We start from the raw sequence: 18,748 nt of genomic DNA, 5'->3' as shown, positions 1-18,748 counted from the left end.
TTGTCACCTTGAATGGTTGACTGTATCAGGTATAGGTATTTTACAAGGCTGATAAGAAGAAAGGGATCCAGGAAGTAGAAGTATAGAGAAGAGCAGAGCTTAATGTTTTACCAGTGGATTTGAGCTGGCAGTGACACATCAGGAATCAGGCTGAAGGAAGAGAGGGAAGTCAGTAATCACTTAGGTGGGGGAATCACTCAGAGAGGCCATGAGAAGTTGTTGGAATGAAGATTTGAGATGAATCATTGCAGAGTCACTTAGTTGGGTTGTCACTTCCTTTTTTTTTTCTTACTTATTTTCTTGTGCCATTTTCTGAATTCTCTATGATGAAATCTTCAGAATGTATAAAATTGTGTACCTGTGTCCCTCCTTGAAAAGTAATAATGCAATTTAATTTCTGGAGCTATCTAGGAATGTAAAGAGTTTCTGTTAGCATATACCTAGCTGCCTATGAAAGAATATCCTGGTAATGGTGGCTTAAATAATAAGAGCAGTGATTTCACAGTACATGAAATCTGGAGGTATTTGGTTTCAGGGTTGGTTCAGTGGTTCAATTATATCATCAGGACCCAGACTCTATCTCTCCACCCTGCTGTCCTCAGCATGTGGCTCTTCATTTTTTAGTATGTCAGTCACCTCATGATCACGAGACATAATTTATTTCTTTTTTTTTGTTTGTTTAAATGAGGTTTTATTTATTTATTTATTTATTTAGGCTGCGTTGGGTCTTCGTTGCTGCTCACAGGCTTTCTCCAGTTGCGGCGAGTTGGGGCTACTCTTCGTTGCGGTGCGCGGGCTTCTCATTGCAGTAGCTTCTCTTGTTGTGGAGCACGGGCTCTAGGCACAGGCTTCAGTAGTTGTGGCTCGCAGGCTCTAGAGCGCAGGCTCACTAGTTGTGGCGCACGGGCTTAGTTGCTCCGTGGCCTGTGGGATCTTCCCAGACCAGGACTCAAACCTGTGTCCCCTGCACTGGCAGATGGATTCTTAACCACTGTGCCACTAGGGAAGTCCTCCAGACATAATTTCTTAAATTCTGATTTAGAGGGAAATACCATAACTTAGAATATGATACATTGTGAGTTTTGTTTCTGCTTGGCATGCATGTGCACACACACACATACACACACTACACACACATTCATTTATATTAAAAATAAAGACATATACAACAGTCCAGAGGAAGAACAAGAACTAGTGACTGTCCTTAGAATATGCCCATAAGGGGACTTCCCTGGTGGCACAGTGGTTAGGAATCCTTCTGCCAGTGCAGGGGACACAGGTTCGAGCCCTGGTCCGGGAAGATCCCACATGCCACAGAGCAACTAAGCCCGTGCACCACAACTACTGAGCCTGCGCTCTGGAGTCCACGCGCCACAAATACTGAAGCCGGCGTGCCTAGAGTCCGTGCTCAGCAACAAAGAGAAGCCACCGCAATGAGAAGCCTGTGCATCGCAGTGAAGAGTAGCCCCCCTCACTGCAACTAGAGAAAGTCCGCATGCAGCAAAGAAGACCCAACACAGCCAAAATAAGTACATAAATTAAAAAAAAAGAAAGAAAGAATATGCCCATAAGGACCATGTGAGATACTGAAATGAATTCCTGAGAATGCAGGCAACCACCCTTCCATACCCGATAAAGAAGTGAGGATGTGGCAAACCAGCTAGTGTGGGATGGGCTGTGGTCTAAAGGGAAGGATGCCTGACTGCATCCCGGGAGAGAGGAGCGTGGACTCTGACACGAGGTGTGCTGAAACCCCTGGGCTGAATGGGAAGAGAGTCTCCAGCATTAGGACAGCTGCCTCTACTTCTCCGTCAGAGTTGCATGCAAGTTGAACTTGGCTGCAAGTCCTCTATTTTGCTGTATGTCAGTTTGAGGTTTGATGCTCATGACCAGGGGCCCCTAGTTAATCACTCTTAATCATTGCTATTTAAAATTGTGACATTCTCAAACATGTGCCTGGACAAGTGTCAGCGAGAAGCCATGAATGAGTGAATCAGGTCTAGATAGCTCACTGCTTTACAGGACTGTTTCACAAGCTAATTTTCTGGTGTCGTAAGGCATTGCCTAGACTTAGTAAGAGTGGAAATGAGGAGCCCTCAACAGCCATTTGCAACATAGCAATAAAAATAATGTGTCTGCCTTCACTCTTTCTCCCCAAAGCTAAAAATACTAGTTTACCAACATCCACCTGGATTGAAAAGCTTATGTAGAGAACTGGATCTTGGACTGGCTGCAACGCATCCTGCTGGAATCAAAATTCCTTCTTTGCCCGTTTTTCCCTATTTAAGCAAACTAGATGCCACTGTTGCCAACAAACAAAACACCATTTTCTAGTCTCTCCTCTCAGTAGACATCTGGTCCTTCTCAATGCTGCCTGCATGTGTTCTGTGACCTTGCTCACGCTTTATTTCTGACCTGGTCCTTCTCCTACTTTGAGACAAAACTCAAATTTCCCCCTCTTCTGACACTCTTTCTTTGATGATTCCTGTCCCCACTGATGTGTCACATTTTAAATACTTGAGACGCATTGAACATTTTGACATTCGATGTTGTTTCGTCTTTTTTTTTTTCCTTAATTGCTTTTTATGTGGAGTCTTATCTTCCCTTTAAGATTTGAACATTCTCAGGGACACTAACTTAATGTTTACAAGTTGGAAATCAGCATAACACCTGACATGGTGTCTTGCAAATAGATGTTCAATAATTTGTTCTTAAATGGTTCAAGGAATGAAAGTAATGGCAACTTCTTTTGTTTCTTCCATAGTGAGTGCCCACAATGATCCTCAATATAATTTTTTAAACAACTGTTGGTTGAATTCTGTCTTCATGGTTTGGGGCCTTCCCTGAGGCATTTTGGTGTATGATTTTGAAACATGGTCCAAACTGGTCTACAGTGACCTCCAAGGCTCTACAATAGAGGTTCTCAAGCTTCAGCATGCTGGGGGCCTTCCGCAGAGTTTCTGATTCAGTAGGTCTGGGTAGGGCCCAGATTTTCCAGTTCCAACAGGTGACGCTGCTGCCGCCGGTCTAGTGGCCACAGCCTGAGAACCACGGCCCTCCTTCCACCATACTGACACTGCCTGCTACTGCTCCGCCCACGTATTCTACTCTAGCTACACGGACTTCTTGTGGTTCCTTAAACTTACCAGGTGTGCCCCTGCTTCAGGGATTTTGCATTTGCTGTTTTCCCAGATACTCATGTACTTTCTCCCTTATCCCAGGTCAACATATTTCATTCATGTCCTTTCATAATTCCTGACATGTCATCTTCTCCAACCACCTGATTTAAAATGGCAACACTCTCCGTCCCCTCCCCTGTCCGCCACACGCACACATACACACATTCACACATACGCACGCTCCCTATCACATCCCTTTCCTGCAATGTTTTCCTCCGTAGCATTTATCACCATCTGACATATATGTTTTATTTTTTTACTGTCTAGTTCCTCCCCCCACCAGAGTATAAGGTTCCTGAGGACAGGGATTCTCATCTGTTTTGCTCATTCCTGTATCTCAGAGGATAGAACAGTGTTTGGCACATAGTAAGCACTCAAACAGTAGTTGATGTTTTAACTGGAGGACAGCAGGGACCACGACCATACCTGTTTTCAGACCATAAACCATAAAGAAAACACACTTACTGCTGAAACAAAATAGGAATGATTAACATGGTATTCACTCTGCCTGGGCCAACCCTGTCAAGGGGCCAGAGTGAAGGAGCAAAGGAAGATGCCATTAACCCTCCCAGGTCCTCTGGAGGGGTCACTGCTCTGTCCTCACTTCTCATCTATAAGATGAGGGGTGGATGAAATATCTGCAATGTTGTTTTCTGCTCTAAAACTCCAGGCTCTATCTTCCTCCTGGTCTACATGCCCCACAAAGGGAGGTCTTAGGACAGTAGGACCAGTGAGAAGCTCTGCTCAGTTTTCTCCTGAGCATTTTCACCCTTTGGCTATTGTCAACAGTTTCACCACAACAAAGGTAGCAAAATTCTATTGAGAATCTTCCCCCAATCAAAGGTACAATCCCACAGCTGTGCTGCCTTTTTGGTTTTTGTGTCGATTTTTTTTTACTGGGTCCTAATTGGTGCCAAACCCAATATTATTATATTTGCATTGTCTCAGAAGTCAACCTACCCCAGGGATTCTCAAACAGTTTAGATAGGGGAACATCAAGAAATCTTTCTTGCCTTTGCTGACCTTGATATATTGAGATTTTAACATCTAAATATAATAACACACAAAATTTGGGGCTAAATCACAAACTATCGAAATCTTGGATATAGATTCCAGGAGAGACAAACAGTAGTGGAAGCTGAATTTCAAAGAGAAACTTATGGCTGAAAAATTTTAAATTGAGAAAATTTGATCTTATCATTTAATTTGATCTTGCTTTCTGCAAACTAGGAAGCATTGGTCCATGCATGGCATTTCAGAGCGTGGGGTGGAAGAGGGTTAGCTTAGAGTGGTCAGGAGCATAGGTTCTCGACCTACTAGTTGTAAGACCCAGGGTGGATTATTTCACCTCTCTGAGCTTCAGTTTCCTCTACTATAAAATGGGAATAACAATGATAACACTTAACTCCTACGGTTACTGAGAAGTCCAAATAAGGTGGTACAAGTTAAACTCTTCAACTGAGTCAGGTACCCAATAAAGTGATGACCAATGTTGGGTATTTACTATTCATTGCTGAAGGCCATAGCGAGGAGTGTTTAGGAAAGGGTTCACTCAGGTAGGGAGAGAAAGAAGAAATAAGAGCATTTGAGAAGATGGAAGGACCAACAAGAAGAGAGAGGAACGGATATGGGTGGCAGCACAAAGCTGTTGGAGAAGCTATATGTGTTGATTTGACTTGGTTTTCTGTTCTTTTGAACCTTTAAAAAAATCATTAATCTTTACTTACACAGGGCTTCATCTGGTGGGTAGAGCCTGAGGTTATTGACTGTTCAGACCAGGGTGCAAGGGTCATCTGAGCACTCAGAGTTTTGAGCAAAAGGCTGTTTCAGGTGTTCTTTGAGGTTATCTGTCTCCACGAAACCCTGGGGCTGGGGCAGGAATATCAGCGCCTGCAACCTAAAGATTTTCCAAGAGTGATCTTTTAAATTGAGGAGGAAAAGCTTTAAGGTATTTTTTTCTGCCTTGTTATGTTTTCAAGCAACTCTTCAAAAATAATGGCCTATAAACAGAAGAGTTGGACATGGCCAGAATCACAGTGCTCTTGCTGGGCACCCCCTGCTGGCGTCTCACCTCTCCTTCGAAGCTGAATCAACACTTTCCAAAGCCTGTTGACACCCTCAGAGGGATTCCCAATTGCACTCTGTGTTTGGGGTTATTATTTTGAGTGTGTTCAACCTTTCCTCAGATGTCATTGAACTCTGCTTAGACTGACCTTCAGGGCACTGACCCTTAAGCAAATAGATAGTGTTCTCGAAAAAGCTTGAATTCTGTTCAGTGCTTTACAATGATGAAAACTGAAGTTGGAACGGGTTAGAAAACTTTGTGACTCTCCACAGTGGAGTCCATTGTTTCTTCTGGCTTCTTCAATTTCACGTTCACAGGTAAGTGACATGTATCGTCTAGAGCATATGAAGACTGTGTTCTGCAAATTCATCTCCTCTAAGTCTTACTTTGTGGCGTGTTGTGTTTCTGATTCATTAAAGGCTGGCCTCTTGTTATGCAATAAACAATGCTACAAGGCTTGGCTAGGAACTTGCAGAATACATTAATGATTTCATAATATTGTGTATAATACAGATGAATCTTTGTTGCTATCTCATTTATAGTAATACTTTTTTTTATGCATCAATTTTCTTGAGAATGTGTGTGCGTGTGTGTGGTATCTGGGTGCGTGTGGTGCAAATGGGCAAATAGATTGAATAATCAGCGCAAAGTAAAAACGTTACTGAACTTTTTAAACTTGGCTTTATGAAAGCACAATTCTGTATGCACTGACCACCACAAATCTTACCCCAGAAAGCTGGTGCTGGTTTAATACAGAACTATACCGACTCCATTCTTCTAGTTTTCAATAATTCAGATGCTGGAAAATATGAGCTCTGGATTCATGGCTAGAAGGGGAAAAGGTGGATTCTAGAATCTTATTTCCATTTTTCAGTTTCCCTAGCCAGTAGAAATCACATGTTGCTGATGATCTGAACACATTGATCAAATATCATTCACATTTAAGACTGAGAATAAAGTATGGTTTTTCTAACGTTTTGAAGGGGGGAATAGCTTTCTAGACATTTTAGAGGCAAATTATAATGATTGTACTTAGAACTCAACATTGGGATTTAATAGTGGTTATTACTAAACTTTTAAGGTATTAACTTATTTACAGGCTATTTCTTTTCTTTTTTTTTAATACATTTATTTATTTGTCTATTTTTGTCTGCGTTGGGTCTTCGCTGCTGCGTGCAGGCTTTCTCTAGTTGCAGCGAGCGGGGGTTACTCTTCGTTGCGGTGCGCGGGCTTCTCACTGCAGTGGCTTCTCTTGTTGCGGAGCACGGGCTCTAGGCACGCGGGCTCAGTAGTTGTGGTGCACGGGCTTAGTTGCTCTGCAGTATGTGGGATCTTCCCGGACCAGGGCTCGAACCCGTGTCCCCTGTATTGGCAGGCGGATTGTTTTTTTTTTTTTAACATCTTTATAGGAGTATAATTGCTTTACAATGGTGTGTTAGTTTCTGCTTTATAACAAAGTGAATCAGTTATGCATATACATATATCCCCATATCACTTCCCTCTTGCGTCTCCCTCCCTCCCTCCCTCCCTTCCTGCCTATCCCACCCCTCTAGGTGGTCACAAAGCACCGAGCTGATCTCCCTGTGCTATGCGGCTGGCAGGCGGATTCCTAACTACTGCACCACCAGGGAAGCCCCTACTGGCTATTTCTTTTTTCTTTTTTTTGTTTTTTAAATATTTATTTATTTTTGGCTGTGTTGGGTCTTCTGTGCGAGTTGGGTTTCTGTGCGAGGGCTTTCTCTAGTTGCGGCGAGTGGGGGCCACTCTTCATCACGGTGCGCGGGCCTCTCACTGTCGCGGCCTCTCTTGTTGCGGAGCACAAGCTCCAGACCCGCAGTCTCAGCAGCTGTGGCTCACGGGCCTAGTTGCTCCGCGGCATGTGGGATCTTCCCAGACCAGGGCTCGAACCCGTGTCCCCTGCATTGGCAGGCAGATTCTCAACCACTGTGCCACCAGGGAAGCCCCCTGGCTATTTCTTAATAGAGGTTCTTTCTGCGTGCAGCCAACCCTCACCTTATGCCCCCCTCCCCCAGACTTAGTTACCCTCCTACTCTGCCTGTACCACTCTTGTCATTATCTGTTTGAAGCCTCCATCTCCCTGCCTAGCGGTTTACATGCCCTTCTCCCCACTAGATTGTAAGCCCTTGAATAATTTGTGTGTCCTGCTACTAAGAGTAACGGTGACAAATATTTGCTGATGAATGCTGGAAGTGGATTTGGAAGTAATCTAGGAAAAAAACACTGCTCACTCTGTGGTTTTAAAAGACACTGAAATTGCTAGAAAATGCCGAGTTCCTTAGCAGGAATCAAGTATTAGGTTTACTTTGCTTTATGAAGGTGAAAGAACTACACATATAGAGACCAGGAAGAAGAACAGGGAGGAACTTTGGTGTTAAATCCTGTTTTCTCCAAGAGCAGTTCCGTAGTTCTCCGTCTCACTTGCGATTCTGTGAAGCAGGCCTATCCGTCTGCCCCTTGAGGATCACTGTGTATTGCATTCCCTTCTCAGTCAGCTGTAGCCCCCCCGGCTAAAGGGCCTCTGTTTCATCTTTTCCTGGGACAGTGTCTCCACGTTGTTGACACACACCTGCTTATCTGCAAGGCAGTATTTTTCTATTTTTCTTGCTTCTTAGTATAAGTCAGTATTTCTTTTCTCCTTTAATGATCCTTTGGAGAAAGAAATCATTTGCTGGGTTTGATCATAATAAGGGTGCCCTTCCTACATCCCTAAATGTCAGCAGTGAAAGACTTGTTAAGGGCTTTTTAAAAAAAGATCGGAATTTGTGACTTCAAAAGGGACTTCCAAATTCACCAGGGGCGGGAGCAGTTCTGCTCTCTCTGCGCAGCTCAGGGAAGGGAGAGTGTGGTGCTGGCGGCCCTGAATGGTTTCACAGAGGCGAAGACTCCACGAGAGAAAAGCTAAAGCCAATGTTCACAGTGTGATGCGAGGTGGGGAGGGTGTCCCCGCCCCTCACTGGCCTCCCAGCTCCTCAGTGGCTGCTAGGGCATTTAGATCCTCCTTACCATCGAGGAGGCCTAAACGTGGACAAATCTCAGCCTCTTCCTCCTGAATTCAGTCTAGGCAACATCAACGTGTTTCAAAAATAGCATTCGGAAGAAAATGAACCGGAATGCAGAACAGATGTCCCCAGAGAAAATTCAAAGCCGAGAACACTGGTAGAGTTGAGAAGCTGTGTCCTAAAGTGACAAGAGCCTGGGCACCGTTGGCTTGGCTGTCTTGCATCACACAGACTGTCTCATTTGGTCACCTCAGGCTTGTCTGCCCAGGAGTGAAGTGAACTGCATATGCCCCTGGCCTTGGTAAATGAGGGGGCACCGCTGCTGGGCCTGGGAGATTTCTGTCCTTCCCAGCCCGATCTCCCTGTCTCTCTGGGTGTGGGCTTATCAGAGTGCTGTGTTTTTTGAAAGTATAAATACGATCCTACCCTTTTCTTGCCTAAAAGCCCTTACTAGTTCCCATTGCCCTGGGGATAAGGGCCTAAGTCCTCAGCAGTAAGGATTATGGGGCCCTGAGGAACGAAGAAGCCACATCCCCCAGAGCTGCCCCATCCACGTTCCCTCAGACTCACTGGACACCCTTGGGTCCTTGAACCTATGTATTGTCTTTTGAGTCTGGGTCCTTGCATGAGCCTGGAACGGCCTTCTCTCTCCTGCTCCCTTGGCTAACTTTCCCCATGTTCAAGGTCCCATGCTAACTGTTCTGGTTCCAGAGCCTTCCCCTACTCTCTAGACAAGGGCCCTGCTTGAGGGCCTAGGGGAAGCCTGTACTTCTCTTCTACTCACAGTCACAGGGCTTACTTCTTACGTGTCATCTGCCTTCCCTGTCACAATGTAAGCTCCATGAGGACAGGCAGGTTGGAGGGCTGGTGTGCAGTAAGATTCTTAGGTTGGGTAAATCAGCTCTCCAAAGATTTCTCCCCGGGCTTTGGGCTGTCCTGAACTGACTTCATAATTCAGGGGTCTGCAAACATATCTGTGAAGAGCTAGACAGTGATTGTTGAGGCATTGGTGGGAAGGTGCGAATGGTCTCTGTCACAGCAACTCAACTCTGCCATTGTAGCCCCAAAGCAGCCAAGGGCAAAATGAAAACAAATGGGCATGACTGTGTCCCAAGAAAACCTTATGTACAAAAACAGGCAGTGGGCTGAATGTCTTGGTTATTATCATATCCTTCAGCCTGGAAGGATTCCAGCCCCTGGGAGAACTGTTTTTACCCCAACCTGTTCCTTCCTTCCCTCCTTCCTTCCCTCCCTCCTTCTTTCCCTCCTTCCCTCCTTCCTTCCTTTCTTCCCTCCTTCCTTCCTTCTCTCTTTCCTTACCCCTTCCTTCCTTCCTTCCTTCTTTCCTTCCTTCCTTCCTTCCTTCCTTCCTTCCTTCCTTCTTTCCTTCCTTCCTTCCTTCCTTCCTTCCTTCCTTCCTGTCTGCCTTCCTTCCTCCCTCCCTCCCTCCCTTCCTTTCTTTCCCAATTCTTCTGCAGTATCAACAGCCAGTTGCTAGTGTTGACCCAGCTTTTGGTGAAAGTCAACGCACTCATCTGTTGCTCCAGGCTGGTGTCTTGAGGTCACACTAGCAGCCTTGGTGGGATGGCCCATGGTGGGCTCTGACGTGTTGGCCTCAGGATCTTTGATTTGCTCCTGGCACGGCCTATAGAGCCTGTATCTCCTCCAGCTTTGACAGCCTCAACCCCCTGTGCCACTGGTCCCTTCGCCCCTTCTCTGAGGTCTCTCACTGTCCCAGGTTCTCTCGGGCGACCATCCAGGTGCTGCTCTCTGTCTCCTCTCTCTCCTCCCCGGCAGTTGTCTTCCAGAATGCTGTTGCTAATGTTCTAAGGTAGAAAAATCCTTGCTATTACTACCAATAAAGGTCAGGAGACTGTTCTCTAATGTGGATTTCTGTGTTGATAAGGTTACACATTTTATCAAAGAAAAAGAAACTTTGACCCTGGAGAGTTATACAGAAGCGCAGGTAGTACTCAGGGTATAGACCACGTACCATTTGGCAGAGGGGGAAACTGGTGTTGGCGTGGGCGATTCAGAATTCTTGGGGAATTCCATGATTAGGTGGCCAAAATCTGCTGATTAGTGCTTAGAAAGCTTGATTTCCTACTTTTAACTCCTAGATTCTCTTAAGTTTATTGAGAGACAATTTTTCTGGGACACCTTGAAAATTCTCAATCTGTTCCCAAAGAGATTTTTTAGAGATTAAAATAATTTACTATATAAAAAGGCAGAGTGAAGAGGAAATAGCTTGGTAAGTTATTTTCAAATCTGAGTTCTTTTGTGTGGGTTAAAGTACAATTTTGTTATTGTAAATTGTTAAGAAACCCTAATTAAAGCTTCTTGCAATGCATGATACCCAAGTACCTTTCACACGCTTCAGGAAGCTCCAGAGCATATTGTTAGCTTAAATGCTATAGATAATAGCTGAGAGAGTAGAATTAGATGACATGACATCTGCTTGCACTCTTTTTTTTTTTTTTTTTATTCACACACACACACACACACTGTATTTTATTTTTACAAGACATAAATAGACTGACACCAAGCATTGTACATGGATGACCACAACAAAAGCAACAATGATTGCAATTACCAAACATGAAACACACTCATACTATGTCATAATATTGACATTCAGTCCAGTAATCCTCCACTGTAACAGCTCCTTTACTTTGCAGTGAAAATTGATTTGTATATTCTTTGCCTCTGAGTCCTTGTGGGATTCTATAAAATAACTGCTCAGTACTTCTCAAAACTGTCAAGATCATCAGAAAGAAGAAATTTATGAGAAATTGTCATGGCTAAGAGAAGCTTAAGGAGATTTGACAACTTAGTGTAATGTCTTTATATCTTCACAACACTTTGCACTATTGGATATTTAATCTTTGCCAGTATTTCAATGAATGGTTTTAGTATTTGTCACTGATCAGTACCCAAATTCATTCATTGGGTTGCAACATAATGATTTTTCTAATTTTATGAGCTTTTAAACATCTGGAATGGATATTAATTTTTACTGAATACTTTTTCTGCATCTATCAGGATGATCCAATTTTTTTACATTAGACAATCATTGCATTTCTGGGATCAACATTGCTCACTATGTTTTTTTCATAAACTGCTAGATTATATTGAACATATTTAGCATTCTAAACTCTATTTTCAAAAATAATTATAATTCTATTTTTTTTCTTATAACATTTTTATTTGTTTTGATGTCAAGGTTATACTTGTTTTATAAAATGAATTAGGTAGCAGTTCTCCTGGTCCATGCTGGACTTTCCATATTCTGGATCTAGGAGCTGCATTTACAAAGGAGCACTGAAACCTACCCACCAGTATTTGGGTGTTGTTGGTCAGCTCTACTGACCCAAGAATGTCACCAGTTGGCTGTGCTCTTCTAGTGATTTTTATTTTTACTCATTTAAAAAAATCAATCAATCAAACAAGCAAGCACAAATAAGCAGAAAGAACAAATAAATAAAAAACAACTATCCATCCAGCAACCAGAGAAAGCCATAATCAATGGTATGGGTTTATCTTTCCTAATAATTAGACTCTTTCATGGGGTTATTAACCAATTTAAAAAATCTACTTTTGTCTGAGATTGTTAAGGAAGATAATTTCTTGAACCAAATTATTCTTTCACTTGACTACTTTGATTAAGGAAGAGAAAATAAATAATAATCGCAATGATTCTTTTATTTTATTTTCTAGCGTTGTTGGCTGTGGACTGCAATTACCATGTCTGACTCGGTAATTCTTCTCAGCATGAAGAAATCTGGAGAGGACAATCATGGTTTTGAGTCAGACAGATCATGTAAGTGGCCTTTTTCTCTTACTGTCTTTTGTACAAAGAGAGGTGAGAACAAAAGTGGAACAAGCTAGTGAAGGTTTAAGGAGAAGAGAAAAATCAATGGCAATAAGTAGAACTGTTACTGGATGGTCTTCTAACATACTCTAGGTGTTTCTCCCTAGAATCCATCTAATGGAATGGCTGAGCGTGCTAGGTAAGAGTGCACAAATCCTGGGTGAGTGAAAGCATCTCACCTATAAATATCTCTTCCCTGGGTAGAGTAGGGTTGTTCTAGCATTGGCTATTATTATTACCTTTATTCGTATATTGTTATAATTGATTATAGTAGTAAATGTTTAGTGAGTGCTGCTCCCTGAGAGGAACAGTACAAAGACTCTGCTGGCCAGAGTGAGGTAATGTGTGTAGCACTAGCACATGGTGTGTAGTGAGGGCAGATGATTCTAAGCTATTATTATTTTTTTTAAATCCTATGATTTTACATTTTACAGAAGAGGAAACAGAGAGTTGGACACATTTTTGAAAACTTGGCAAAGATCGTGTGACTAATAATTAATGGAGCTGTAATCCTAATCTGGTTCTGATTCCCAAACCTAGGAGGTTAATCTCTATCTACACTGTAATGCTTCTTTACTCTTAATGAAATGAAATGACGTGAAATTTAAATGCCAGGGGAACCAGGATGTGCTGTCCTATGACAATGGTTGGCATTAGCACCTCGGGTTCCTTTCCTTGTGGTTTCCCTACACTCAGGACCCTGAGCTCCCACTTTCACCTCCTCCCCTCCATATACTCTGACCTATGCTGGGGAAAATAGTATGTGACTCAATCCTATGGCTTCTACTGGCATGGGGGTGTCAATGACATCTTATCGTTTAGTTGACTTGTGGTCCACATTTTAAGTAGACAAATTCTGATGTTTATGAAGAACCAAACAAGAAATAAATATTCATTTTATTTGGTAGTTCAAAAAATCAGACTTTCTTTAGCTAATTTAGAAATATTGGTCTTTAGTTGACATCCAGAAGGTAAAAAGATTTCATTTTCTGGAGAAAAGTCAAGAAATGTAGTCAAGGCAGCAGTCCTGAATGTGAAAAAATGTCTTCTATAATATGGAGAGAGAGAGAGAGAGAGAGAGAGAGAGAAAGATGAAAAAGCAAATAATTATTTTGCATTGTTCCATGAATAAAAGTAATTATAGAAATCTTTTTCCAGAGTAAAATTGTTAATGACTATGTTTCATTTTGTCATTATTATTAACTGCTTTATGTATTGTTTTTATCCTGACAGATGACAATGATAAGAAATCAAAGTAAGTGACTAGTCAACAATGCATCACATCTTCAAAATAATTTCCTAGTATTCCCATAAAAGGCACAAAGCAGAAACAATATTTTTACACACATTGCACTGCCTACAAAATGGTATATATAATCCATTCTTTTTCTCTTTTAAACATTACTATAATTTGATTTCAAAAACCTTTGGGAATATTCCTTCTGGATTAGGTCCAAATCTCCCCTGTATGTCCAGGAACACCACAGAATTTCTGACCTAAATGAGCAGAGGAAAAATTGGACAAGTATGATTTCATGGGTACAGAGAAGAAAGCCCAATTCTTCCCAAAAGCAAATAGTAGAAGCCTAAAATGTAATTATTAGATGTTTCTCTTTAAGAGTTTAAATTGTCTTATAAACAAATGCCACTTAATCATACTCAGCATGAGGGCAGGATTAGAGGAATCTAATTTAGAAAACAAGAAGGTACCAGCTAAGTTTCTGAAATAGAAGTGGTGGAAAGGGAGAGGTTGAAGGTATTTAAGACATTTTAAGTAATTCATGGCAGCGGGAGGTGGTAGGTGTGGTAACATTAGCTTTGGACTTGGAATGGTAGGGTCAGCTGGGCGCAGAAGAACCGTTCTTTCTCACTGGGTGGGAAAGAGATGGAAAAGGGCATGGATGCAGATGAATGAGCTGCAATGAGGGTGAGCAGGGAAGCTGAGTGAGTGCTTTGGTTTTTAGAGGATATGAACCTTTCTCCTGATAAGTGTGGTAACGTAGGATGAGAAGATGACAGTGAAAATTTGATAAAGCTGCTGAGGGGAATGGGAACAATCTGTAGAGGGATGAAGTACAGTGCTGTGGGTTGAGCTGAGGCTGGAGACCATACTCATTCATTCATTCCACAAATATTAATTGAGGGCCTACTGGGCTTAGGTGCTGAGGATATAGAAAAGAACAAAGTAGGCAAGAATCTCTGTCCTTGAGGAACTCACATGCCCTTGAAGAGCTCCCTCCCTTAGTGAGGGATACATAATAAACACTATAAATAAATAAAATATATAGCCTGGGAGCTAGTGATAATTTATCACTCCCTTTCTAAGAAGAAACAAGTAAACATGGAAATGGACATTTGAAATGGTGTAGGGGAGAGTTGAAATTTTAAAGACTTTGGCCATGGAAGGTTCCATTGAGAAGGTGACTTTGGAGAGAAGGTATGAAGGAGGTGAGGGAGTTGGCCATGCAGATATCTGAAGAAGGAGCATTTTGGTGAGAGGAAGTAGCAAGTGCAAACACCCAGAGGTGGGAACAAATTTGGCATGGACAAAAGTCAGCAAAGAGGCCAGGTGGCTCGGGTGGTGAAAATTGGAGTGAAGTAGGAGAAAACAAGGTCAGAGAGTTAACTGGCCAGACCACAGAGGGCTGTGGATGTGTCAGCAAGGATCTGTGATTCTACTCTGAGCTGGAGGGGAAGCTTAGGGCAGCCAAGTGCTAAGCACAGCATGTGCAGCACCTTTCAGATGGTGGAGAGTTTGTCTCTAGCAGGTCCAGCAGCCTGGCTTCAGGAGAAGGAGGAACAGCTGGCTGACTGCAGAGATGGGGTTTCCAAGGATGGATTTGGGGAAAAGGATTGAGGATGATGGTGAAAGTCTGGTCCAAATGGCCAGCAGTGGGACCTAGGATGCCTGAGTAAGGAAACAGCATCTTGATGGGGTTTAGTGATTGTAAGTAAATGGAGAATTTAAAGGACTGCGGGTCTCAACTGAGATGACAAATAGGTATGGAAGGAGGAAGGAAGTGAGAAAACAAGATGCATGCTCAGTCCCAAAGAGCCGATAGAGTAGACTAGTTCCTGGTGAAAACAAGACCTGGGGTATATTCATGAATGGATGACTCAGGTGAAGTGGAGATCCCTGGAGTTGAAAAGTTCAAGAATGGGTTGAGTACAATTTTATGAGCAATAAAATGAATAAGAAATAATAAGTCGGGACTTCCCTGGTGGCACAGTGGTTAAGAATCCACCTGCCAATGCAGGGGACATGGGTTCAAGCCCTGGTCCGGGAAGATCCCAAATGCCATGGAGCAACTAAGCCCGTGCGCCACAACTACTGAACCTGCCCTCCAGAGCCTGCAAGCCACAACTACTGAAGCCTGCATGCCTAGAGCCCGTGCTCCGCAACAAGAGAAGCCATCACAAGGAGAAGCCTGCACACTGCAAGGAAGAGTAGCCCCCGCTCGATGCAACTAGAGGAAGCCTGCGTGCCGCAACAAAGACCCAATACAGCCAAAAATAAATAAATAAAATAAATTTAAAAAAAAAAGAAATAATAAGTAAATATGATTTTATGGGAAGTATGGGAGTTTTTTGGAATTTTTTATCATATCAACACTATTTTATCATATCAACCATAATTTTTTATCATATCAACAATTTTTTATCATATCAACACTATGTAAAAATTTTAAGTGCGAGAAGGAAGCTATAAATCAGATAATCCAACCACCTCAACTTATAAGGAAATGTAGGTAGAAAGAGGCCGAGGTTCAAAGCTGAGGTCCAATAGTTATTTGCTACTGTAACTGGGAGTACAGAGTACTTTTTATTTTCTCTCAGCACCTCTCAGAAAGACCTCAGTGAATCTCTACTGAACAAGAGATACAGCTATACTGAAATCTCTAGAAGAGGTAAATCTGAAAGTAATAGCCAGTTTAAAAAAATTTTTTTATTTTATACTGGCGTATAGTTGATTAACAATGCTGTGCTAGTTTCACAGCAAAGTGATTCAGCTATACATATACATGTATCTGTTCCTTTTCATATTCTTTTCCCATTTAGGCCATTACAGAATATTGAGCAGAGTCCCCTGTGCTATACAGTAGGTTCTTGTTGGTTAGTTTTTGTTTTAGTTTTTTTAAAAATAAATTTATTTATTTATTTTTGGCTGTGTTGGGTCTTCGTTGTGATGTGCAGGCTTCTCATTGCGGTGGCTTCTCTTGTGGTGGAGCACGGGCTCTCGGCTCACAGGCTTCAGTAGTTGTGGCTCAAAGGCTCTAGAGCGCAGGCTCAGTAGTTGTGGCGCACAGGCTTAGTTGCTCCGCGGCATGTGGGATCTTCCCGGACCAGGGCTCAAACCCGTGTCTCCTGCATTGGCAGGCGGATTCTTAACCACTGCGCCACCAGGGAAGCCCCCTGGTTAGTTTTTAAGATACCAGTTTTGGAAAGAATTTTGCAGCCAGTGAGGGCTTTCTTTCTTACTAAAGAATGACTCATAAAATCACCATCTAGGGAGAATTTCTCATTGTTTTGGAACGGACGGTCTGTAAACCCCTGTGTTTTTCCTGCTCAGGTTAGAAGATAAGAAGAAGAAAGGTGGCAGCAGTCAAGTTGGCTTCTTTCAATTGGTAATAAAACTGTGCTGATTTATGGCACAGGTTTTGCCACTGTGAATTGTTCAGGTGGCGGAGGAAATGTTATAGTCACATTGGCAAGTTTTTTAACTACGATGATCACTTTTTCAGTCATAAACTGTCTACGTGATAACATGTTAAATAGCAGTTAGAAATTTATTGCTGATTAAACACACAAATTCTACCCGGTAGATCATAAAAGTGTTCTAGAAGATAATCACAAAGCCCCTAATTATCATTTTAGTAAGGAAAATTATCATGGTAATCATGTCATGTATACTTATTCTTATGACGTCTTTAGAAATTCCATAGTGTAGGTATTTTCCTCAAATTTTCAGAGTGGAGGCATTTCTGGGCACAAATAGGCACTCTTCATTGTCAATATCAGTTCTGGGAGCCAATTTATACAGTTGCTGAATAAGCCACACAGAATATCTACATGGCAATAGCATCTGTGCCAGTGATTGTTTCCCCCTTAAGCTGGGAATGAATATCTAAGAACTAAAGTCAGCTCCTGAGATAAAGAGAATGAATTAAGAGACTAGGAAAGAGATAACATGAACTAACAATGTAAGAGTCTAATGATTTAGATAATCGATGTACCATTTATTTCAATATTAGTGAGAACTCTGCCTTTCAATTAAGATGATTCCCTTAGACTTGGTGTTGAATACTATTTATCAGAATCTAGTAACTAAAATTAAATAGTCCTCCTACCTCTCCTGCTTTTCACCCATAGATGATCTCTGAATCCTTTGTTTTTCAAGTTTCGATTTTCTTCAAAGACTGACATTTGGCTGATGTTTGTGGGAAGTTTATGTGCATTTCTCCATGGAGTAGCCTATCCAGGCGTACTACTGATTTTTGGCACAATGACAGATGTTTCTATTGAGTATGACATGGAATTACAAGAACTCAAGATCCCTGGAAAAGCATGTGTGAATAACACGATAGTATGGACCAACGGCTCCCTCTACCAGAACGTGACAAATGGAACGCGCTGTGGGTAGGCTGCTATTTTTTACTTTTCACTTTTTTGGCTTGTATCTTAGATTGTAATTCAAAATGTGAGAAGAGAATCTTATGGACTGAGCTGGAGTGGTGTCTAACACAGAGCAAAAAGAAACATAAATTTACCCGTATTTCTATAAATTACTCTGCCCTGAAGTTCTTCCTGTCCTACCGGGTTTTTAAAGCTTAACAACAACAACAGCAAAACCCAGAACTGGAAATTGCTCATTAAATACATCACCCAAATGTCACCACTTTGTAGGCCACAGGCTTGAGGATGACACTACCAATACTTGATGCAGTTGGAGGATGACCCATGAATTTTACTTGAGTCATTGTCATGTCTCATATCCAAGACTTCCTTTTCCCTCTTTCCTGTTTCCTCCTCCCTCCCTCCCTCCCTCTCTCCTTCCTTCCTTTCTTTCTTGCTTTCTTTCTTTCTTTCTTCCTTTCTTCCTTCTTTCCTTCCTTCCTTCCTTCCTTTCTTCTTTCTTTCTTTCTTTCTTTCTTTCTTTCTTTCTTTCTTTCTTTCTTTCTTTCTTTCTTTCTTTCTTTCTTTCTTTCTTTCTTTTCTTTCTTTCTTTCTTTCTTTCTTTCTTTCTTTCTTTCTTTCTTTTCTTTCTTTCTTTTCTTTCTTTCTTTCTTCCTCTCCTCCCTCCTGTTCCCCAGCTGCTGTGGCCATGGCTGATGACCCACTTGATCCCCAGCCTTCTCTCTACAATGGGAATTTCATCATTCCTGTGCTCTAGGACTTGGAATATGGGCCGCTGGTCTCAGTTAGCAGTTGAGTTTCTGTGGAAGAGTGATGTGGTGCTATGAATAGAAGACAGCCATGAGGAATTAACCAAAGCTCACCATGCTCCTGTTCTGTCTGTGATAAGCCCGACAGGCTGCCTTGTAATCAGTGAGTCTGTAGTGTACACAGAGTTGACTCACTGTCATAGCATGGACTTTGCAGCCTGCCTCATGCC

General features: G+C 42.2%; 1 protein-coding gene across 2 annotated transcripts in view; it reads left to right on the top strand.

The window, feature by feature from the left end:
* Positions 1–5,306: 5,306 nt before the first annotated feature.
* ABCB11 (ATP binding cassette subfamily B member 11) overlaps positions 5,307–18,748 on the top strand; it is a 90,986-nt gene continuing 77,544 nt past the window's right edge. For both annotated transcript variants that reach the window (XM_036858572.1, XM_036858571.1), the window contains exons 1-5: positions 5,307–5,561; positions 11,982–12,084; positions 13,369–13,390; positions 16,706–16,760; positions 17,534–17,772. In XM_036858572.1, the coding sequence (XP_036714467.1) occupies positions 12,009–12,084; positions 13,369–13,390; positions 16,706–16,760; positions 17,534–17,772 (392 nt within the window). In that variant the 5' untranslated portion in view covers positions 5,307–5,561; positions 11,982–12,008. The remainder of the gene's footprint in view (positions 5,562–11,981; positions 12,085–13,368; positions 13,391–16,705; positions 16,761–17,533; positions 17,773–18,748) is intronic.

Source organism: Balaenoptera musculus, chromosome 7 (genome assembly GCF_009873245.2).
Source record: "Balaenoptera musculus isolate JJ_BM4_2016_0621 chromosome 7, mBalMus1.pri.v3, whole genome shotgun sequence".
Taxonomy (NCBI): Eukaryota; Metazoa; Chordata; class Mammalia; order Artiodactyla; family Balaenopteridae; genus Balaenoptera; species Balaenoptera musculus.
Note: the sequence above shows the minus strand (reverse complement) of the source record. Positions and strands in the feature narration are given on the sequence as shown.